This window comes from Pongo abelii, chromosome 5 (assembly GCF_028885655.2).
Source record: "Pongo abelii isolate AG06213 chromosome 5, NHGRI_mPonAbe1-v2.0_pri, whole genome shotgun sequence".
In the NCBI taxonomy this organism is placed as follows: domain Eukaryota; kingdom Metazoa; phylum Chordata; class Mammalia; order Primates; family Hominidae; genus Pongo; species Pongo abelii.
Genome location: NC_071990.2, coordinates 5478115 through 5502479, shown reverse-complemented (window position 1 = coordinate 5502479; position 24365 = coordinate 5478115). Strand labels below are relative to the sequence as shown.

The 24365-nt window shown below is 42.7% G+C and overlaps 2 protein-coding genes across 9 annotated transcripts in view; one reads left to right on the top strand and one right to left on the bottom strand.

The window, feature by feature from the left end:
- Window positions 1–24365, bottom strand: part of FARS2 (phenylalanyl-tRNA synthetase 2, mitochondrial) — a 519601-nt gene that overhangs the window by 159415 nt on the left and 335821 nt on the right. The window lies entirely within an intron of this gene.
- On the top strand, window positions 2558–6682 carry LOC134761644 (heterogeneous nuclear ribonucleoprotein A1-like). The gene has a single exon (XM_063725322.1). It carries the CDS (start codon window positions 2769–2771, stop codon window positions 3486–3488), a length of 720 nt encoding a protein of 239 aa, XP_063581392.1. The 5' UTR covers window positions 2558–2768; the 3' UTR covers window positions 3489–6682.

Here is a 24365-nt window from a genome sequence, read left to right as displayed (position 1 = left end):
GTTCAAACTTAGTTAACATGCAATTCATTAACTTCTTGTGATACTTTCAGAAAGCCATTTTAGTGGAGAAATAAGAGCTTATCAAAATTGATATTTCAATTAGTAATGTCATTATTTGTTAGTATTTCTAATTACTAAAATAAAGGATTGGGTTGACAAGTAGTTACTTGGGGAATTATTTTTCAAATTATGCCTTTAAGGATGTGATAAACATAAATGTAGCCATTTCCCCCACTTTATTCTATTTTTTCCAGCTTATTAGCTCAGTAGTTCACCATTATATAGAACAGACATTTAAAATTAGATATGTTTAGAAGTTACTGTATTTGTTTATTGCTTTCACACACACACAAATATATATATATATCACAACTACACATATAGCTCTCACATACACACATCAAAATTATACATAGATATATGTGTGTATGTTTTGGTCTGTAAGTTACTGCTGCAATAAAAAAAGTTTCATTACATAACTATGAAATCCTAAGGGAATATCTGCTAAATCCAAACATCTTTTAGAAGGGCAAATTTACAAACTAATTTATGCCAAGCCTGACATTGCTATAAACCCTTTGGTGAATCATTGATCAGAGAAAGTATAAAGCTTTTAAATGGCAAAATATCTGAAGAACTAAATGCTCAAACATAAATGATTATTCAACTTCAAACATCAATAAAGTTGTCAAACAAATGCATCAGTTTAGAACACACATTTCATACAAACACGATAAAGTTAGCATCCAGGTGCTGTTGACAAAATATGTTGGTTCCTGAGAAGCATTCCGTTTTTTCTCCTAAAGTCACAATGCTGTGATAAATGACCCATGGGTTAATGTAACAATAGATGACAGGAGTTTGGTGGTTACACAGGTTGTTTTCCCTTTTGTTCCTTATCGAAAATGGAAATTTAGGGAGATAAGAGACTGAGATTGCCAAGAATTAGCATGGAATCTCCTCTTCAATTAATCCAAGCTGGGGTACCATACTTACTGAGTTCTGACACGAGGCATGGTGACAGAGAAACGGCAGAAGGTGTGCCAATGAAACATGTGTTAGCGATTCATGGACAACAGTCAATATGATAATAATGCAGGCAGCCAGAACACATTCCCCAAGACACCCAAGACATTATTAAAATATACATTGTGGTAAATACAGTTTAAAATCCATGCAGTTTAAAAGAAAAACCCAGACAGCTTACTGTATTGCAAGCCTATTTATTTCAAGCTAAAAAATATAAAAAGTTTAATGGTTTAATGGAAAAGAAAGCATTTAATCCACTAATAGGTAGGTATCGGACACAGGATATCTACTAGTGGCCTTTGCTTTTTCGAACTGGAGAAATAGAATTTTGTTTGGGAAATAAGAGGCTAACTATAGATCATGGTTACTGAGATGTAGGCTTTCTTTTAGGTGCTTAACCAGCGGTGGTGGTAAAAACCATTCGGTGGCTCCCCACTGCCCCAGGAGAAAGCCTCCAGTTCCTAAAAGCTTCTACCTCTTTCCAGTGTTCTCTAGGTTCAGGCCAGCCCGGCCTACTGGGTTTCTTAAACATACTAAATGGCTTTCTCCACATACAATTTCCCACCCTCCCTACCTCACTTCTGGCCCTCAGCCACCCTGTTCACTTGGTATCCTCACAGACTCCATCAATCTCATTACTGCACCCTATCCTTCTCTTGCACAGTACTTTTCATCCTCACTGTTTGTGTACTTACTTACTTCATGGCGGTCTTTCTGAGAGGCTGCCATTTTTGAGGGTGGGGTGTGCATCTCTGTTTCCACCTCTGGAATCTCTATTGTGCACAGTTCCTGTTACATTGTAGGTATTCTAGAGCCTAGAGGAGCACATTACATAGCCGCCTGCTGTCAGCAATGACTACATTACAGTCAATGCATTCAGCTGTGTTTTCTCTTCTAACTGCATGAGCTAGTGGACATACCACGTGGGTGAGACACAGAGCCTTGCCTCCATCCCTGGATTGTCCTAGGGTTTAGCAACCATGTGGAATGGCAGAGAGGCTGAAGCTGGACAGGCAAAGCCACCTGGTAGGAACTTGATAACCCACAAGCATAGACTCGTGGAATTTTAGAATCCAAAGGGACCTTCAATTATGTACAATATTATTCGTGTTTTCTTATTTCTTTTCTTAACAGAAGGATGACTATTTTACTAGTTTTATCAGATAACTGCATATAGTCGTCCCTCAGTATCTGAGGGGGATTGATTCCAGGACCCCCACAGCTACCAAAATCCTCAGGTCCCTTATATAAAATGGTGTAGTATTTGCATATAACCTATGCACATCTAGATTACTCATAGTACCTAATACAATGTAAATGTTATGTAAGTAGCTGTTATATTGTATTTTAAAATTTTTATTATGTTTTATTGTTGTATTTTAAAATTGTTTTTTCCCCCAAATATTTTTGACCTACGATTGGCTGAATCCACAGATGTGAAACCCCCATATACAGACAGCTGACTGCATTGATGTGTTCTTTTGTTGATCCTCTTTATAATTCATTTTTTTTTTTTTTTTTTAAGAATTGAAAAGGGCATCAAAACTACAGATACGATTCGTCAGCTTGCTACTTTCTGCTCGTGGATGCTGCTGAAAAAACATCATTAAAGTCTCTCTTCTCCCTGCTGTCCTGTCTAAGTCAGAGTCTCCTAAAGAGCCCGAATAGCTGAGGAAGCTCATCATTGGAGGATTGAGCTTTGAAACAACCAATGAGAGCCTGAGGAGCCATTCTAAGCAATGGGGAACACTCCTGGACTGTGTGGTAATGAGAGATCCAAACACCAATTGCTCCAGGGGCTTTGGGTTTGTCACTATGCCACTGTGGAGGACGTGGAAGCAGCCACGAATGCAAGGCCACACAAGGTGGATGGAAGAGTGGTGGAACCAAAGAGAGCTGTCTCAAGAGAAGATTCTCAAACACCAGGTACCCACTTAACTGTGAAAAAGGCATTTGTTGGTGGCATTAAAGAAGACACTGAAGAACATCACCTAAGAGATTATTTTGAACAGTTTGGAAAAATTGAAGTGACTGAAATCATGACTGACCGAGGCAGTGGCACGAAAATGGGCTTTGCCTTTGTAACTTTTGACGACCATGACTCTGTGGATAAGACTGTCATTCAGAAATGCCATCCTGTGAATGGCCACAACTGTGAAGTTAGGAAAGCCCTGTCAAAGCAAGAGATGGTGAGTGCTTCTTTCAGCCAGAGAGGCAAAGTGGTTCTGGAAACGTTGGTGGTGGTCGTGGAGGTGGTTTCGGTGGGAATGACAACTTTGGTCGTGGAGGAAACTTCAGTGGTCGTGGCAGCTTTGGTGGCAGCCGTGATAGTGATGGATATGGTGGCAGTGCGGATGGTTATAATGGATTTGGTAACGATGGAAGCAGTTTTGGAGATGGTGAAAGCTACAATGATTTTGGCAATTACAACAATCGGTCTTCAAATTTTGGACCCATGAAGGGAGGAAACTTTGGAGGCTCTGGTCCCTATGGTGGTGGAGGCCAACACTTTGCCAAACCACGAAACCAAGGTGGCTAGGGCGGTTCCAGTAGCAGCAGTAGCTAAGGCAGTGGCAGAAGATTTTAATTAGGAAACAAAGCAGGAGAGGAGAGCCAGAGAAGTGTCAGGGAAGTTACAGGTTACAACAGATTTGTGAACTCAGCCAAGCACAGTGGTGGCAGGGCCTAGCTGCTACAAAGAAGACATATTTTAGACAAATACTCATGTGTATGGGCAAAAAACTGAGGACTGTATTTGTGACTAACTGTATAACAGGTTATTTTAGTTTCTGTTCTGTGGAAAGTGTAAAGCATTCCAACAAAGGGTTTTAATACAGATTTTTTCTTTTTTTTTTGGCACCCATGCTGTTGATTGCTAAATGTAATAGTCTGATTGTGATACTGAATAAATGTCTTTTTTTTTTTTTTGATGTGCTGTGTAAAGTTAGTCTACTCTGAAGCCATCTTGGTAAATTTCCCCCAAGAGTGTGAAGTTAGAATTCCCTCTGGGTGATGCCAGGTTCTATTTGGAGTTTATATACAACCTGCTTGGGTGGAGAAGCCATTGTCTTCAGAAACCTTGGTGTAGGTGAACTTATGGTTACTGTTGTGATCTGAAGTTCACCATCAAAAGGGATTACCCAAGCAAAATCATGGAATTATTGGTTATAAAAATGATTGTTGGCCCATCCTATGCGATATATCTAAATTGAATCTGGAACCAGATAAAATTATAGATGGGAATGAAGTTTGTGTATCATTCATTATCATATGTAATCAATAAACGATTTAATTCTCAAAAAAAAAACTACAGATACAGTAGAGACTTTAGAATTCATAGGTGAATATTTTGAACCATTTAATAAGAATGAACTTGGAAACTTTGATTAAATGGATATTTCACTCAAAACAGAAAACTTAAACTGATGACTAGGTACCCACCATCAGCAGTGCTCTGTCTCATCACAGGTCTAACCAAGGCAGTAAACAAGAAACAGCTATGAACTTAATGAATAGAAATGGCATAGGCAAAAATGTGTGATCCCAAATTTAAAGTTTTCCTACCAGGCATATGACTTGGACATGTGCAAACTGATGGTAAACACTCCTGTAACACTCTCTTCTTACCCTTACATTTATCACACTGCAGCTACTTCCAATGGTCTTGAAACGATATCCTTATATATTTGAGGTTAAAAAGCAAGTTACAACAAAGTTCCAAGAATGAATAATACTACGTTTTCCGACATCAATGCAATTAAATTTGAAGTTCACAATAAAAAGATATTCGTTAAAAGTCATAAAATTCATATATTTGGAAACTAAAAAAAAAATACATGCCCAAGTAAAAAGCAGCAATATAATCCATGTTCTTGGGGTGTTTGAAAGGTATATTACATCTCATTCTGGTGTGGTCACAATTTTTTATTGTATTATTCAAATCTTCTATATCCTTTTATCTGCTTGATTTTCTTGATCTATCACTTTCTAATAAAAAGATAATAAAATCTCCCACTTGATCTCTGGGAAAGGTCCCTCCTCAGTCCCAGGGAATGAAAGTTATGACTTGTTAATCAAGACTAGTATAAATGAGTCATGGTTATTTCCACCATTGGCCAGGCGAGGAGGGGGCAGGACCTCAGTTTCACCAATGAGATGTAGCAATTCTATGGAGACTAAAACATCAGACCTCAGTGGGGACAGCTTTTCTACCTTCCTTCCTGCTTGAGGTGTTAGAACAAGGTCATGATGACTGAGTGGCTTCAGATTTTTAAAAGGTCACTTTATTTATATTCACTGTGATTATCAATATAGTTTATTTATACCGTCTTCATCTGTGTTTTCTGCTAACCAGTCTTCCTCTTTTCATAAATTTTCTTCTTTTCTGCCACCTATTGGATTGCTTGATTTTCAAAATATTCTAATATTTTCCCTCTGGTGTAAGGAGTAAATTGTATTTCTCTTCTTTAAGAAATATATATATATGTACACACACACACACATACATATTATCCTTTAATAAATTGTTCCAAGCACAAAGTTATTTAGTGTCTCTATTCAGCTACTAAAAAAGACAGGAAGCTTCATTTTCCCTAGCAGCCCCCCTTCCTGGTTATTCTTGTCTAGAGTTTCATCTTCTAAACAAAATCACAGGTAAAACAATAAACTAACTCAACAGCTAATTTTAAGTTAAAAATATTTTTAAATTCCACATTTTTTTTTTTTGTTTTCCACCTCTTTGTTGGGGGACAGTGCTCTATGGAGTTTTCATAAAACTTGTGGTGGCTTGTACACCAAATAGCACTAGAAGATGGTTAGTCTCTCCCTCTGGAGCAGAAAGCAGGTTTGTTCCCTCACCAGAATGATAAACATAATGTCTTCCTCAGGGACAAAGATTGGGCAGGTTTACTAATAGCCCCTTTAAAAGACTGGGATAAAAACAAACACACGCAAATGAACAAATGAAATACTGGAAGGTGCCCAAGCTTGAGGGTTTTCAGCTGTGCTCCAGCCCAGTGTGTGTACAGCATCCGGAGCTGCTCCACCTCCCCACTATTGAACTGGGGGACTAGAAGAGCCAATGCTAAGAGAACTCACGCTGCCTCCGTGCTGAGTAAGAAAGTCCTTGGTCTTTAAGGCAGGAGTCTCTTGTCTTTCTGCCTGCATTTATGAAAGTGCAGTGGTACCTTGTTAACCCGCAAGTGAGGTAAAATCTTAGGCCTTTCCTAGTCCTAACACAATTCCTTCTTTTTCACTTCTGGTCTCTCAGATAAGTTTCATTCAACAGTTTTTTTGGCAGTGAAAGTCCACAGGAGGCAAACTCTCTCAGTATTTACATGTCTGAAACCCCTCACACTTTAATAACTTGGTAGGACGCAAAATTCTAGCTTCATGTCTGTCTTCCCCAAGCACTCTGACAATTTCCCTGCCGCCTATTAGTAATGGTGACGAGTCTGCTGTCAGTCAGTGCTACTTCTTCACAGATAATCTGTCTTTCCTTCCAGGCAGTTTGGAAGCGGTGTAGCTTTATCCCCGAGGCTCTGCAATTTGACTCTGATGAGGCTGGGTCTGCATTTATCTTTATTTATTCTTCTCAGTACTCTGAGAGCGCTCTCAATCAGAGGGTTCACGCCTTGTTCCAATTCTGAAAAATTCCAGCCCTACTTCTCTGCCATTCCTTTTATTCTCTCCTGGAACTGCAATAATCCACACTGCGGAGCTTCTGAATCTATCTTCCTCTCCTCTTAACTGACCTAGTTTAGGTATTATTCTGTGTGTGTGTGCTGCATTCTGGGTGAATTCTTCAGTAACAGCATCTTAACTACTTATTCTCCTGTCAACTGAGTCTAGTAGTCTCATCTGCTTTTCCTTCTTTATTTTAATGAATCTATCACTCATTTCTGAGATTCTAATTTTTTTCCTTATCTACTTACCCTTCATTTCTGCCAGTTTTTGCCTCTTATTCAGAATTTTCCTTTTTTTTTTAATGGTTATTATTTCTCCAATGGTCTCTTTGAGGGCATCAGGCATTTTTTTTTTTTTTTTCCGAGATAGCTTTTTTGTTTTACTTTACTCTCCAGTGAATTCACATTCTGATTGCTGATTTGGATGGCTGACACCCCAAGGTCAGAGTTCCTCACGTGGCATGGAATTTGGGTGGGCAGGCTTGGCCTGCATAGGAGGTCATTGTGAATGTTCTCTTGCTGATCACCCTCCCTGCTCAGAGGTTTTTATGGTTCCTCTGCTTGCACCCCTCACACAGAATGGAGTTGAGGTGGTGGTCTGGGTTCTTGCCCAGTGGTGATATGGCTGATGATGACATGGGGTGCTTAGCTCAGTTCCTGAGAAGGAGGCCTTGTCTCTGTCCTGTGCTCTTCCCAGGATCAAAGCTTTCTATAGGCTAGAGGTTAGGGCAGGCAGTGATTCGGGCCTCCCTTCTAGATCAGAGGACAGGACCACTACACTGCCCGCTTTCAAGCAGAGTACACGCTTTGGCCTGGCGTATTTAGTCTTACTGCCACCAGAGCTAAGCCTCTGTTTCCACCTCCCGGCTTGCGATCCTGCAGCCACAGTGTCTGGTTTCACACTCTGCTTCGCGTTTGTCTCTGGTCTATAGTGATATATCTTTTTCAGGGGAGTAGGGGGCATGATTATGACTTTTTCATTTTCGCTTTTTAGATTTTGATCTGTCACTGCTGTGTGTTTGGAGCAGGCAAAGTGCAGCCTACAAAGCAGCCACGACATGACTCTGTTTCTTCACACAATGATTCTTAACTTTGTCGGGGAGGAGGACACAGGTCTCCCCGAGAATATGAAAACAGATTCAAATTCTCGTTCCAGAAATGTACATATCTTCTTAAATACAGATTTTCATGTAGAACTTTTAGGATTCGCAAACCCAATAAAGTCATTCAATGACCAGAATAAGGATCTGGTCTATGACCCAGACTCAAAATTGTGTCATGCAGTTCAAATATAGACAGCTGAGATGACTGACTTAAGGGAGTTAAAAAATACCAAAATCATACTTTACTAACATGATATATACATGTATGTACATATACTGTGTATACCTCGATATTGTTAAGAATACATACTTTATGATAAAATCATACATGAAGGCAATCATTGTTTGTCTTGTGGTACCTACTTTCAATGCAGCATATTTATTTAAATTTAAAAAGTCTGCCTTTTATGGGCTAGAAGAGAAACCCCTGCCTGCAGCTCACAGTTCTGTGGTTTCAGAGCCGCCTGGGGTCTGCCGAGGGCCTGGTAGTGAGTGCACGGCAGCCCACCTCCTCCCCTGCCCATTCCTGCTGCCACCCCTGCCTTTCCACAGGTGTTGAACCTGCGAGCACCTGCTAATGAGCTTGTGGCATGTTCATCTCTGCCTCAGAGTTTGCTTTCTGGGGGAAACTGACCTGTGACTCCGAGACATCAACAAAATGTCAGCAACCAGTCGACATAAGAATTGGTGTCCAGGGAAACAGCAAGCCTCAAGGAGCGTAGATGGGAGTGTGGCAGACCTGGCTTAGAATCTGCCCCTGTCCTACGAGCGATGACAGAGGAACGGCTCTGTCGGGGCCCCCTGGCAACCTCGCACATATCCGCATAAGCCACCAAGCAAAGACTTGAACTGCAGCTCATCTGTCTCTTGAAAGGATAAACGCCTTGTGATCCTCTGGTGTTCCAGGCCTTTAAGGAGCTGCTAGGAGCCATCTCCTACCCACCTCCCTACTTCCCTGGGAGGTTGTCATGAGGCAGTTTCTCCTCACCTCCCAGGTTCTGAAGGGGTGTGAGGCTCTCTGGCTCCCCTCCTTGGAATAGTACCATAGAATATAAAACCTCTCAGCTGCGGCCTTTAACTGGCTTCTCTGCAATGGGCTATGTCACAGCTGGCATTGTAATCACCTGCTCTGTTATGGATTGACTTGTGTTCTCCCCTAAAAAAAAGATATGTGGGAGTCCTAAACCCCAGTACCTCAGAATATGAGCTTACTTAAAGACAGGATCTTTACAGAGGTAATACATTTAAAATGAAATCACTGGAGTGGACCCTAATACAATATGACTGGTATCCTTATCAAACTGGGGAGATCTGCACACAGGCAGGCACACAGAGAGCACACCACGTGCAGATGAAGCCAGAGGCTGGGATAATGCTCCTGCAAGCCCGGGAATGCCGAAGCTAGCCAGCAAACCACTGGAGGTGAAGGAGGCACAAAACAGATCCTCAGAAGGAATCAACCCTGCCGACACCTTGATCTTACACTTCCAGCTTCCAGAACTGAGAGACAATCAGTTTCTGTTGTTTAAGCCACCCTGGCTGTGGTACCTGTTTATGACCGCCCTCTAAACTAACATACCCTCCCTTTGTTTCAGGATCCTCCTTTGGTGATTGGTGGGAGCTTGCAATTTTGGCTACTCTTCCTTCTGCATTTACGTAAGCAATAAGCTGTCTAAATCTACAGAGGCTCCTAGCCTGGCCAACATGGCGAAAATCATTTTAAGAAAAAAATACAAAAATTAGCTGGGCTTCGTGGTCCGTGCCTATAGTCCCAGCTTCTTGGGAGGCTGAGGTTGGAAGACTGTTTGAGCCCAGGAAGCAGAGGTTGCAGTGAGCTGAGATCGTGCCACTGCACTACAGTCTAGGTAACAGAGCGAGACCCTGTGTCAAAAAATAACACAATAAAAAATAGAGTGGCCCCTTGTATCTTTACCAGCCGAAATCGGTCAGGCCTTGGCCCTGACTGGTGTGCCGTGGGCTTGCCACATGACTGAGGCTAATATGCCTCAGTTTCTTCATCTATAAAATGGAGACAGCATACTGTGGTGAAGACGACATGAAATAATATGTCAAATAACAGGTGAAAGCACAGACGTCTTAGTGTTCTGGACAAAACACTGATTTGGAGAGTTCAACAGATACACAAGTTTGACAGTTGTTTTGACCCCGTTATAAATTATAAGCTTGCCAAAAGGGACTGAGGAGGGGAGGGGTAAAAAGTGGGATTCTGGTTTAACAATCCTACTCCATCCTAACTGGCCCCTGCTCCAGGCCTAGCCCCTGTATATGAAATATAAATGTCTCCACGCATCTTCCAAGGTTAAAATCCTGGGAGGTTCCTTTTTTTTTTTTTTTTTTTTTTTGAGACGGAGTCTCACTCTGTCGCCCAGGCTGGAGTGCAGAGGCATGATCTCGGCTCACTGCAACCTCCGCCTCCTGGGTTCAAGCGTTTCTCCTGCCTCAGCCTCCCGAGTAGCTGGGACTACAAGTGGCCACCACCACGCCCGGCTAATTTTTGTATTTTTAGTAGAGATGGGGTTTTACCATGTTGGCCAGGATGGTCTTGATCTCTTGACCTCGTGATTCACCCACCTCGGCCTCCCAAAGTGCTGGGATTACAGGTGTGAGCCACTGTGCCCGGCCAGAGGTTCCCTTTTATCATTCTGTGATTGAATAAAAATTCTTCAACTCCCATGAATCTGTGCATAAACATTCTCAAGAAAGCTAATAACACATTGTCAGTTGTTAATACAACCCAGTACCGCAGCACCCTTATTTCAGTAAAGTTTCTTTCTGCATCAAAATCTTCCCCTTACCTTAAAACTCTCTTCTCCTTTTTAATGTTACTGAAACAGGGTAACATTATTATTCTCCATGTGCAAATTTTTCTATGCTAGTTAATCATTATTAAGTCATTCTCTGGTTTCCTTCCCTTTAGGCAAAGTTACTATGTTTTCTGGTTTTCTTTCTTAGCTCAGAAATTATTTGGAAAGCGTGTCAAACAGGAGAGGGTCTCTGTTTTCTCCACAAGTTCTCCACAGAGTTATGACATTGTCAAGGTGACTTTCAGTCAGCTTCTAACCATAGCCACATTTAGTTAAAGAACCACTTTGCAGCTTCTATGGCACTTGTTCTCTTTCTAGATCAGAGCACACGTGCCCTGATTTTGATTGTGATTATATAATTACCAATGGTCACCATTTGTGGGGTGCTGTGTGCCAGAGACTGTGCCAGCCACTTCTTGTGCATTACCTCATTAACACACAGCACAACTCCACGAGATAGCCACCATTACCACTCCATGTGTCCACGAGGACACTGAGACTTAGAGACCTTAACTAAGCTGTCTAAGGTCCAACAGCCAGTAAGTGGCAGAGCCAAGGTCAAATGCAGGTCTACTAAGGTCAGGCTGTGCTGTTAACCCCTGTACTTTGAGGCCTCCCCACCCCCGTCTGTTTTTTTTTTTTTTTTTTTTTTTTTTGATGGAGTTTCATTCTTGTTGCTCAGGCTGGAGTGCAATGGCGTGATCTCGGCTCACCGCAACCTCCACCTCCCAAGTTCAAGTGATTCTCCTGCCTCAGCCTCCTGAGTAGCTGGGATTACAGGCGCCCGCCACCATGCCTGGCTAATTTTTTGTATTTTTAGTAGAGACAGGGTTTTTCCATGTTGGTCAGGCTGGTCTCGAACTCCTGACCTCGGGTGGTCACCTGCCTTGGCCTCCCAAAGTGCTGGGATTACAGGCGTGAACCACCGAGCCCGGCCCCAAGGCCTCCCATTTAAAACTAAGGGCTCTGCTGTAGCTTGGGCTGCTGTAACAAAAATACCACAGACTCGGTGGCTTGAACAACAAATATTTACTTCTCACTGTTCTGGAGGCCACAGGGTGCCAGCATGGTTGGGTGCTTGAAGGCCCTCTTCCTGGTTTAGAGATGGCGGCTTTCTTGCTGAATCTTCACATGGCAGGGGGAGAGAAAGAGAGAGCTGCAAGCTCTGCTGTCTCTTCCTCTAATGGCACTAATCCCATTCCTGAGAGATCTACCCTCATGACCTAATTACCCCTCTAAAGTCCCACTTCCTAAAACCCTGGTGGTTGGATCTCAAAGTACGAATTTGGGAGGGACACAAACATTTAGTCCAAGTTTCTACTACTGTTTCCAGAAGTAGTCTATTCAGCCTAATTAACAATTATGTAAATAAGACCAAATCCAACATTTATCCCTATGGTACCTTTCATGACATTTCCTTTTCGAATGATTAATTTAGCTTTTAGATTAATTATCTTGAGTCATAAGCACTTCTAGTCTGTTTATAGCCCATGCGATCGTGTTCTTATCTAAATTAACTTAAAAATCAGCTTTACCTATAAAAAATAGCATGCACTGTCAGTTACTTTGTTTTACATCTAAATGTTTGATGGCCCTTACTTTTAATTCCATCTCTTCATTTTGTAATAAAAACTGCCTATCAAATTTGGCTGGTGAGTTTGGTACTTTATGAATTCAGGTTGTTTTAACTTATGATTTCATGCTGCTTTGATATTTACAGATTTTCTCACTTTGTTCCAATATTTTGTTTTTATTCTTACTTTCACTGAGTACCAGGAGCATACTGTGTTGGCCAGAGTTAGGCACACTTCCTACTCAGGCAACTTTTGTTCTGTTACTTCATTAAGAAACCACACGAGACTCACCAAGTTCTAAACATCCCTCTAAATTGTAATGTTTCCCATATTTGTACCTAACTTTTGATAGAATTTCTGTAAGTATTTCTATAATGAAATCATATGGAACAATCATTTTGGTAACCTTGTATTCAATTAACTTTTGATGTTTCAGTATCATGGTCCCCCAACTATCTAGTGAATTCCTTGAGGACAGAAACAGATTTTCAAGTCTTTTTGAATCCTTTCATATTTGCCTTAAAGCTCGAGAATGCTTTACTTAAACAGACCATGCATTTGGAAAATGGAGCTACAGTGTGCTACTCTAGTTAGACGGGAGTAAGAGCCCGTTTGCATTGCATGTGGCTCTAAAATCTTCGTGGGGACTTAGGGTCTGAAGCAAGGTTTCAACGCCCCTGCCTGAACTTAATGGTTTTTCACACAAAAAAAGCAAGCCTCAGAAATCTTTGTTAAATAAAATATCGCATGTGCCTCTGGTTACGGAAGGACTTGCAGAGGAGGTGGAGGCCTCAGCCCAGAGTTTATAATATTTCACTGCCTTTGAACATCTGGCCAGGTATTTTATATAGAATAAAAATGCCAAAAGTACAGTATCTTGTGGGGTGATGAAAATGTTCTAAAATTCACTGTGGAGATCACATATCTGTGAATATACTAAAAAGCACCACTGAATTACAGATCTTAAATGGTTGAATTGTGTAGCATGTAAATTAATCTTGCAAACGTTTTTATGAAAACAAAAAATGAATAAATATATTGATAGAAGAAATATAGAGAACTTCTCTTTTCTATTCTGTCTCTCTATCTCATCTTCAGAACTTATCAAACACTTCATCTTTTACGTTCATTTTTTTCGGTTAAATAACTAGTCTTTCTGGAGGCGGCATTACTGTCACACTCTATTTTTCCTCTCAGAGGTAAAATCTTTGCAGGAGGTTTGCCCATCTGTGTAGGTCTTCCGTTGCATTTCTTTTCTGTATCATCATGGCCTTGTACCACCATGTACTTTAAGTGAACTCACGTATGGTTTTGATTATAATTTCTCCCAGTTAATCATGCTTACTGTGAGATGGAAAGCAAAAGCCTTCCATTTGCCTCATTTAAAATGAGTGGAGATGCTAGGTGAAAACACACATAATGAGAAGCTAGGTCTGTGAACCCCTAACCTTGAATTTAACCTCAAGTATACTTAGAGGATGAACTCTCAGAGCTGGCTCACAGTCTCTTGTTAATTTTACATCATCTCAGTCTCTGTAAGGCCCCCATTCTGATAGGGACTATATATGCTGCAAGGTAAAACTGAGGCCCAGCTAGCAAAGTCACTTGAATTTGCCTGAATCCACACAGAGCTGGCCTTCTGACTGTTCCAGTGCACAGAGGAAAAGGAACAAATTGAAATGAACCCAAAGAACTTAAGATGTGATTTCCAATGGCTTGTTCAAAATTGGAGTAAATGTCAAACTTCCAAATCTCACAGAAGGAAGGTCTTTTATAGACTGGACTCCCTTGAATCTGACCTTCCTCCTTTCTTCCTCACCCTACCTCTAACCCCATGTCCTGGCCTAGTGGTCCTTTGGGGCCAGATGCTTTGATACTACATGTTTTAGATTTCATCCGGACCTCCATAGTGCTAAAGAATCAACACTGTTTCTGTTGTCTCTCTGCAGTGACCCTAGTCCCCCAGTAGACACTCACCCTATGCCTGTGTTGGAAGCATTGTTCTCTATCCCTTTTGGTGACAGAAATATCCAGGGAAAGTGGTTATGCTGAGTTGATTACTTCTGAAAACATTTATTGATTGATACTTCCAGAAAATAGTCTAACATCAACTCTCAATTACAGGGTAGAAATGGAGAGAAGACAAAAAAGCTAAACATGACCACTTATTTATTTACTTACATACTTACTTACTCATTTATTTATGTATTTATTTTGCAGACAAGGTCTCCCTCTGCCGCCTGGGCTGGAGTGCAGTGGTACAGTCATAGTTCACTGCAGCCTTGACCTGCTGGGCTCAAGTGATCCTACAGCCTCAGCCTCCAGAGTAGCGGGAACTACAGGCAGGTACCACCACGCCTGACTAATTTTTTTTTTGCAGAGATGGGGTCTCACTGTGCTGTCTAGCCTCATCTTGAACTTTTGGCCTCAAGCAACACTCCCACCTTGGCCTCCCGAAGTGCTAGGATTACGGGCGTGAGCCTCCTTGCCCCATCTTTCACCTAAATTTTTAAGAGAAAACATCATAGTTGCTCTGGGCAAGGAAAGGGGTGGTAGGGAGACGGGATGGGGAAGAAAACTCTTGGTGACCCAAGGGACTGGTGAGATTGATCACAGGTCCAGTGGCGGTTTCATGGGTAGCTACTGTATTATTATGCTGCATAATTTCAACACAGCATATATTTTCTAAATATCAAGTACTAGATAAAAAAGAAAATTAAAGGAAAAAGGATATCAATGTTAGTCATTAGCTAGAGAAATTATGTAATGGAAGGAAATATTGACTACAGTTTATGCATTTGCATGTTTTTAAAAATTGGCTTTTCTATATTTAAAATAAAATTCCACCTGTTAATATTAGAGTAGACTTCAACAAAAAAGACAATGAGTTCAATTATCCACATTAAGGAGAAAGGTGAAATGTTATTTTCTTTTGGGCCAAATTCAAATGAGTCCAACAAAGCCTACACCAAAGTTCACAGCGGGCCACTCTGATGCCTTGGTTAGCAGAGTGCTGTGAGTATGGAGTGCTGCTGGAGAAATGGCCGGCTCTGAGCTCAGGCAGTGGCCTGCAGAACTCAAACATCAGACCAGAGAAAAGAACATCAGGCGCTGCTATGTGTCTTGCCTGTGATGGCTGCTTCAGCCACTCAGACTTCCTCCCTGCTTCCCAAGAGCTCATAGGCCAGAGGGGAAAGGGAATTTTAGACATGGCAAGTGCAAAATGTGGCACTGTGCACCAGGAGCAGAAGCAGACCCAGCCGTCTTGGCAAACATGGCTCAAAGCCCTCAAGGGGTCAGATCACTCTCCCCTTCCCAGAGACAGCCACACCTTCCATCCAGCAAGCAAACGCCTCAGTAAGATCAGTCCATTCAAATAACAAAACATGGGTGAATATTTACAAGTTTTTGGCCATCTGTTGGGTCAAATGCCAAACTTAGCAGGGAGAAGAAGAAGGTACTGAGTGCTTTCTGGAGCAGCTGCTTACTGTCTAGGGCAGCAGTGCCAGCGCCGGGCCTTCTTCTCCCTGACCAGGCTCAAACTGCCAGGTTTCTGCATCCAGGTTTCCCCATCTGCAAAAGCGGGTGCTCAGCACCTCACACACTGTCACCTGACCAAAACTATCCCACAGGGTGTCACGAGGGGGACCGTGAAAACCCTAGGCCATTGTCAAGTACCTCTGAGACATGCTGGATTTAACAAAGTTAGGCAGGGGAAACCTGACAAAGATTATAAGTGAGTTTGTCCTTCCTACATTGTAAACTGAAAAGACCAAGTGCAACCCAAATTTTGGATTCCACTGGTTACTAGAGGCCAGAAGAGAACCTGGCAGGGGCATTCATATCCAACTTGCAGGGTATCTCATATCTCACCTCCACCCAAATCACTATTCCTGTTTCTCAAAATGACCGTGGGCTTCTTGCTGGTTTAAGAATATTAACTATTTGGAATCTGGAAAAGTAGCTTTTTAGTGTTCCATCAAATAAATCCTATGCAGTGTTGCTGAGGCTATGAACAAGCAAAATCATCAATTAAGAGCCAACATTCTAAGCCCTTTAATGATTAATTTCCCTTATGCAAAATGAATAATGGTTCCATACACAGTACTAGCCAGGAAACCAAATTTAGGGATGTCTTCTTTCTCCAAAAACTATCACATATGCTGGTGCCTACATATGACAAAAAGGTTTTCAACTTTCACTTACCCATTCTCACAATGGAGCAAGGCAGATGGTGTTGTCTGGATTTTGTGGACGGGGAAAGGGGGTGCAGAAACAACTGCACTCAGGGGTGCACGGTTAATGAAAGGAGAGCTGGGATCGAAGCAGAGGTGCGAGTGACTCCCAAATCTCCTGTTCAGCCATAAATCACAGCACACCAACAAAGCGACACCTCTTCCTGACGGCCTCCCTGAATATGCTGAATGTATAATGGTGGTGGTGCCTCTCCTGTCTCTTAGGGACCATCTGTATTCCTATTTTAGCTTCAGTAGACTCCCACAAAATAAGACTAATATCCTTACCTCACTGAATTATTGTGAAAATTAAATGGGGTAACATATTTAAAACCCTTATAAATTACAAAACTCCATACTAGGTAAGGTATAATTAACTACCCCCTTTCTCTTGCCAGGCACTGTTACTTTATCTCATCTTCAAACGAAGTCTAAGGGGGAGGTCACTCAGCAGATACAACTCAGCTCTGCTACTTGCTAATTTTTGTGACCTTGGGCGTTTCCTTAATCGCCCAATCTCCCATCTACCAAAAGGGGGATGATTCCAGTCGTCTGTCATGGCGTTGCCAGTGAGGATTGAAGGTGTCAGTGCTCGTAAAGCATGTCGTAAATACACATGTGTTTATTATTTTACTGCTCTTCCATTCATGGCCAACCACAATTTAGTTCAGATCCATCTGCTTCTCCCACCTCCTCAAGCTGTGGCAATGACCATCCCAGTCTGTAACCTGGAGAAGAGTTTACATTTGTGTTTGCGTCACTTGGTGGCAAGTGTTAAGGGCAGGGATCACATTTTCTCCCTCGTTCTATTAACCATAGTGCCTGGCACACAGTGGAAATAGCCAACATTTGTGGACTTGAATTAGAAAGTCTGTGGCTCTCTTTCATGATTTCTGGTTTCACCAGCCTTGATCTGGCTGTGGTACCAGGAAATGGGGAGAAGGGCTATCAGAGAATGCCAAAAGAAGCGAAAACCTATCAGAAAGAGCACATGATTTGGCGGTTCAGCTGAGACGTCATTTCCCCTTAGGTACACATCAAAGGATTAAGGGGTAGACCTCTAGGCAGAAGGTATGAAGGGATTATAAAATGGACACTTGGAAATGCTGAGGGTCTTTTAGACTTTTTCTCTGAAGAGCTAAAGGGTCAAACTCAGAGCTAGAGAGGAAGAAACAAGAAGAGAAAGTGCAGGGCTCAAAGCTACAAGACAGAAAGGACCTTCGGCTTTGCTCTTGGGCTAACAAAGCCGTAATTAAGCTATGGCCTCTCAGCTCCAAACCCCCTTCCTGCACTCTGCTGTGGGAGACCAGGTTGGACTCTGCAAACTGCAGTTCAGCTTGGCCAGCAGCTCCCCAGGAGGCTCCTCCAGTTGGCCCTGGAGGAAGGCTGCTGGCCGGACAGAGGAGAAGGGGCTGGCTCCATTCTGCCGGCTTCCTGTTCCTGTCAGGGGCTTAGCAACACGGCTCCTACACACTGGCAACCAGGAGCAGAGGCTTCATTCACATCACAGTTTTCCCAACATCACAGCATCGGCCTCATTGAACCTCTCCTCAGAGATGCCAGCACAGCCCCTCTCCTTGGAGGTGGGTCCCAGCCCCACGGGTCCCTCCTCTGAGCTCAGAGACACCTGCTCAGCTTGTCCTCCTCTTCAGGGGTCTGGGCCTTAGCTCTGAAGGATCCTCCACTGAGGTTTTAAGTTTCATTAATTCCAGCCTCTTTGATTGTTCCCTCAGCCCCAGGGTGGGGAGCTGCTTTCTGCCATCTACCTCCGTGATATCTCCACGTTCTCCTCTTGACTTCTTAATTACCTCACTCAAAGGCTAACAATTCTTTAGTTTAAATTCTCTGTATTAAAAACCAAACAAATGGCATGGTTTCTGTCTCCTGCCTGGACCTCACTGATGCGGCAAAGAAGGAAGGGAGAAACAAATTTATCAAGAAGTCTGTGGTCTCTATCCTTGCTATCGCACCAGATTCTAATAAAGTACAGAAAGAAAACACAGAAAAACCAACTCACAACATAAATTCAAACAAAGAATTGAAGGAACAAGGGTGTTGATAAGTTGCTCAGGGAACAACAAAGGTGCTTCAGGCACGAATCCTCTGCTCATTGAGGGAAACTTCAAAGGTACCAACTCTCTCTCCCCTTGTAATACTCAACAAGAAAACACTCTCCAAGTACTATGCCCCACACTGAAGGATCCCCAGCCCTGCAAAGAAAAGATCCTACGCCTACATGCCCTCAAGTTTCTTTCCCTTCCACTCTCAAAAAATACTCAACGATGTCAGAAGAGAACTCCAGCTAGGTGAGGGACCGGGGAATGAATGTCAGGAAGGGTGAAGGAGTACGGAACAGGACTGGAGGGGCCTGTCCCCATGCCTGCCACGTGAAAACACTCCTTCCACAGATCCTTAGCCAGGGATTTAGCTGCTGTGTGTTCAGCCACCTGCTACCCCGTGGGGCCATCATTAATTGTGTTTGAACAATAGCAATGAGCCAGAAAACACAGCCGTACATTCTGACTGGCACAGGACTCTCCCACTGTCCTCCTGTACCCATGGCTTCTCCACTGCCCCGAAATGCCATAAAAAAATTCAGCCTGAGCCTGAATAAAATGAAATCAAACTTTTTCCTACGGGCTATTTTTTTCAATAACTTCCTCCCCAAATAACCCAAGGATTCAAAATGGTTTGCAGAGCCTCACCATTGTCCTCACTTGACAGGTAATATGTAGACAGCCTTTGTTCCCATGGAAAGTGTGAAGAACCTGAATCTGATAAACCACACAGGAGGTAATTTCCTCTTGGCGGAGTTTTCCACAGGTGCTGAATTTCTTTATTTATTTTTGTGGAGAGGGAGGTGGAAGAAGATGGGCATAAAAAGACGACCACCAGCTCGTCATTTCAGTTGGAGGGGTTTCTCTGCAACATGTTCTCTTGCTGCACCTTCTCTTACAGGTATCACTTTGTCCCTGCATTGTGAAGATAACTGCTGGGTACGGTGGTGCACCTCTGTGTTTGGAAAGGTGCCAGCAGAGGCTGGGGGGCAGGAGGTGCAGTTCCTTCATGGAGGAGCCATAGGGGTAACCTTCCAAGAGACACGGCTTCGCGTGAGCTGGAAAACCTTGCATGGATACGCTCAGGATCCTGTCTGTTCTGTCCACCCCTCCTTACTTGTTCTGTGTGCTGTTAATGAACCAGAACCACAACAGTGCTCAGTTCGGCTTTGGTCGGCTCACCCTTTCTAGTACTGTGACAAGGAGATAAGGCAGAAAGCAGAGATGGGAGGAGGGTGAGGGCCAGAGGGAAGATTTGTGAGATGAGGCAGAGAGAGAAGAAGCGCCGATCGCCTTAAGAGGTGGGCCGTGAGCAGGTTGTGACCAGGCGCTGTGTGGCCCGGTGTGATGGATGGTTGGTCCCTCATGCCACCAGCTGTGACTTCAAGAGGCCTGGGTACCTGCTAGGTCCTGCTTTCTGGGCTTCTTTCGCTCCGGGCCTGGTGGCAGGCAAGGAGTACTGACTGTGCTGTGAATATGAAACATTTCTTTCCTAAGGGAAAGCGAGGGGAGACAATGCAGGGTATGTCAACATCAGAGACAGTGTCTGCTGTCTTCCTCATTCTTATTGGCTATTGGTTGTTTTGAAATACGGGATCTCTCCAGGTGACTAGCAATGTCCTCTCAGCTCTAAAGCAAAGGCACTAGATAAATCCAATAAACAAAGAAAGAGTCTGGGGTAGAGGTTCAGTCTATTTCAGGGTTGGCAGGTTGGTGAATTTTCCACTATAAGATCACACCACTGTTTTCAAGGGATTTAAAATATTACAAGTGATAGTAGAGGCTGTGCCTCTTAAAGATTTGAACCAATCAAAGTAAATATGGCAGGTTTGTTTTTTCTTGTTGTTGTGTGTTTTGTTTTTTTTTTTTCCTGTTTTTTTTTGGAGACAAGGTCTTGCTCTGTCACACAGTCTGGAGTACAGTGGTGTGATCATGGCTCACTGCAGCCTCAACCTCTGGGGCTCAAGTGATTCCCTGACCTCAGCCTCCCAAGTAGCTGGGACTACAAGCATACATCACTATGCATGGCTAATTTTTGTATTTTTTTGTAGAGATGGAGTTTTCCCATGTTGCCCAGGCTGGTCTCAAACTCCTGAGCTCAAGCAGTCTTCCCACCTTGGCCTCCCAAAGTACTGGGATTACAGGTGTGAGCCACCATGCCCGGCCAAATATGGTATATTTTAAAAGGCTAGAGCAGTGATATAAAAATATGAGCATCTACCAAATGTATTGTCTGCAAACACTTTGGCATAAATTGACCCATCTTAGACAGTCTTCCTTTTCTCTTCACTCATTAATTCAACAAATATGTATAGAACACTATGCGTGAAGAAACATGAAAGGCACACAAGATTAGCAAGATACTCTTTTTCCACAAGAAATTTACAAAGTGATGGGGCAGTAAGTATGGGTTAAATTCATTTAAATATTTAATTTAAACATCGGTTACACTAATTTAAGGAATGAAGTACAAACACAGTACTATGGGAATCCAAAGCACAATCATGATCTGTTGGGAGGATCATAGAGTGAGGGGCTATGTGAATTGATGATTGTATAATGGCAGGAGTGGAAAGGGAAAGGATCCTCGGGGCAAGAAGAAATGGGTCCAGAAACAATATTCCATCAGCAAACCCTGGGAGGTAAAGCTGAGGTTCCTTCAAGCTCCACATGCCATGGTATAGATGAATGAGGTTTAGTATGTCGAATGTGAAACACAACAGGTCATCCGAGTGGACATGCCAGCAGGCACCTGGAATGCCTATATCTCGAGGAGGCACTCAGGCCAGAGGCAAACCTCGTGAGAGCAGAAGTCACGTCTTGTGTTTCTGTGATCTTCCCCACAGAATCCAACAGAGTGGTCACAGATGTGCTCAGAGAAGCTGATGTAAGTTGCAGAGGGGACATAAGATTTCTTCTCATATTCAATCAACTCTCAAATACAGAAAGCTGACCACCTTGTCTAGGACCACTTGGTTCTAGTGTTTTCCCTTGTTCCTGCTGTTACTTGGCCTTAGTGTGACTTTCAGATATCTAAACTTCATTTAAGTATGGTATTCTTTTCTCTAAGTTCCAGGAAATTAATTTATAACTTTGTCAAAAAAGATGAAATGGTAGGGTTTTCTTATCCAAGATTCAATGGCATTAACACCAAAATATTCCCTCATCCATTCCCAAAGGTCCAATAAACAGAAGTCTGGGTTTATTGAGAAAGTGTAATGTTGCACTCATACTTATTTTCTTAGATTTATGTGTTTTTTATATGTGATTGATATGCATAATTTATACCATATCACCAGAATACATTTTCACAGCTCCTCACCATGACTGCTTAGTAATTTCTCATGGTTAATCCATTTTCCAGGAATTTCACTCTAAGCTTACAATGTGCAAAGCAATGAGCTGTTAGGAAATTTAAAGTAAGTAAGATGTAGGTATTCTTCAAGAGGAGTTTGAAATTTAGAGAAAGGGAAAGGCCTAGAAATGTTTATAACATCAGGTATGATAGGCCAAATGCAAAAATGGAACAAAATATCTCTTCCCTCAAAAAAGTAAAGTGCTGGCCAGCTTCAGTACAATGTACAAAGCTGTACTTCCACTGACTAATATAAAGTCTACGGGGATGAGGACTGCACATATGGGATTGAGGGGTAAAAGATGAATGTGAATAGTGCATGAGGCCCATTTCCTACTCAAATCCATATCAACAGATGCTATGCTGGGAATATTTTTCTCAGAGATGGGGATGGATCTGAACGAATGCTCACATTCCCAGCCTGTCCCTCATCAAACAACGAATACCTCTGTGCTAGATGACACCAAGGTACAGCTGGTAGCTATGACCTCAGTAACTGTGGAGCACTGTGTTGGAGCTGAAGGGCTCTCAACCGGGCTGGCTGGGTGCCTGAGACTCTATGCAAGTGAATCTACATCTCCAGGAATAGTGCTGGGCATCAGTCTCCTCTGAAAGCTCCATAGAGAACTTGGACACATACGGCACATGGGGAAGCACTGCTCCAGCCTCATGCAATGTGTTTATCTCACTCTATAAAAGGCCACTGGTCATCTATGCATCATTCTTCACTATCACATTTGCCTGCACTGAGATCCAGTCCAGTAGCACCATCAACTTTAAATACATTATCTAACATTACTGAGCACTTAGAGTATGTCAGGTACTAAACTGAGAACCTTACATACATTTTGATATTTAATCTTCAAAAACCACCTTAGGAGTGAAGTACTATACTGGTTTCCCAATTTATAGATGGAGAAACTGCAACCTGCAGTTAAGTGGCTGTGCAGTCTCATAGCTATGCAGGGCGGGGCTGGGGATAGAAACACTCTCTGCTTGGCATCCAAGTTTATGCTTCTAATCACCAGGATACAGCAGCTCATTTATATGTATGGAATATTCAATTTTTTAATGTGCTCTGCATCTATGCACAAAAAGCTAGTTGACACATACTCATCCATAAAATAGAGAAAAATAAAATATCTACTTGGAAATGATTTACCAAAAGGTTATATATTCAGCATTTATTTTCATAAAACATTTTGCTGCTTATCTGTGTCCAATCTCAGCAACCAGACTCTTAGCAGGATACCACTGGTGTTCCCAGATATGGCAGGTTGCAATGTGCTTCATCTAACACTTAAGGAATCACTGCAGTGAGGCTGCTGCATTACAGCGCATCTGCAGAGGTAGCCGCACTCAGTGTACAAATCGAGCAGGCTCTGAAAAACATGGGACTGCCAAAGCGAAGCTACGGGGTTCTTGCTGTCTTCAAAATAAAAGATGATTCTTATATTGTTCAAGAGAAGATTACTGACAAAGACAAACTAGTTTTCTGAGCTCTGTCCTCTGATAAGCAGGTACTGCAATCCTGCCACATGAATACTAATTTTACCACTAAGGGTCAATATTTATGCAGCTCTAGCTACCTGCCAAGTGCTGTCTTGGGGCTTTCTGTTAATCCTCACACCAACCCCTCATCAGAGCTGAGGAGACTGAGACACAGTGAGGCTAACAAATTGCCCAGGGTTAAGTTAGGAAGCAGCCGAACTGGGGCTGGGGGACCTAGGACGGGGGGAGCTGGCTCTAGCTCTTGGCTTTTTACCACCCCCTCCCTACAGACCAGGCTGTGTGACAGGCCTTGGGATTATAAAGGTATCAGAGATGCAGTTCCTTGAGAAGCGGAGAAACACACCCATCACCGTGGAGCTGCGACATGGAGGGCCAGTTGTCTGTTTAAGTCTAAAGGAGCAACATAGTAAAGACTAACCTAAAACTGTCAAGAAAGACTATCAGGAATGGCTCCCTCTCATACAGTATTAATTCCTGGAAAATGGTCCCAAAGAGCTGATTGCCTATGGCGATGATGTGAATATACAGAAAAGCGTAGAGAGACAGGCAGGCGTGGCCTTAGGATGAAAACAGAACTGAAGGCTGTAATGCCAGGTTGCCTGGGGATCACAGATGAGGCAGTTGGATCCCCACAAAGAACTGCACACAAAAGAACCTAGCAAGTCTGGAGCCTGGTGGACAATCAAATAAACGGTGATTACTGGTTAGGAAGCACTTGGAGAAAGAGTCCTATGATGGAAACAGAGGCCCAGTAGGCAGAACCAGTGGAACCCATTGGTTGAACAGAAGACATGGGTTTTCTTTCTTCTTAGCAAGGGGAAAGGGCAGAGGTCAAAGAAAAGCGAAAAGGTGAGCAAGCTGGCAGGGGAGGGAGAGGGCAGCCGCCAGGAGCCCATTAGCAGAGGTCCCTAGGACTTTGCTTTTATATGCAGACACTGCAAAACCAACAGCTCATGGGCCAAACAGTGTGCTGCTTTGTGTTTTAATCTGA

Coding starts and splice junctions, on each gene's coding strand:
- LOC134761644 (XM_063725322.1), top strand. CDS start 2,769: ATGGGGAACACTCCTGGACTGTGTGGTAATGAGAGATCCAAACACCAA.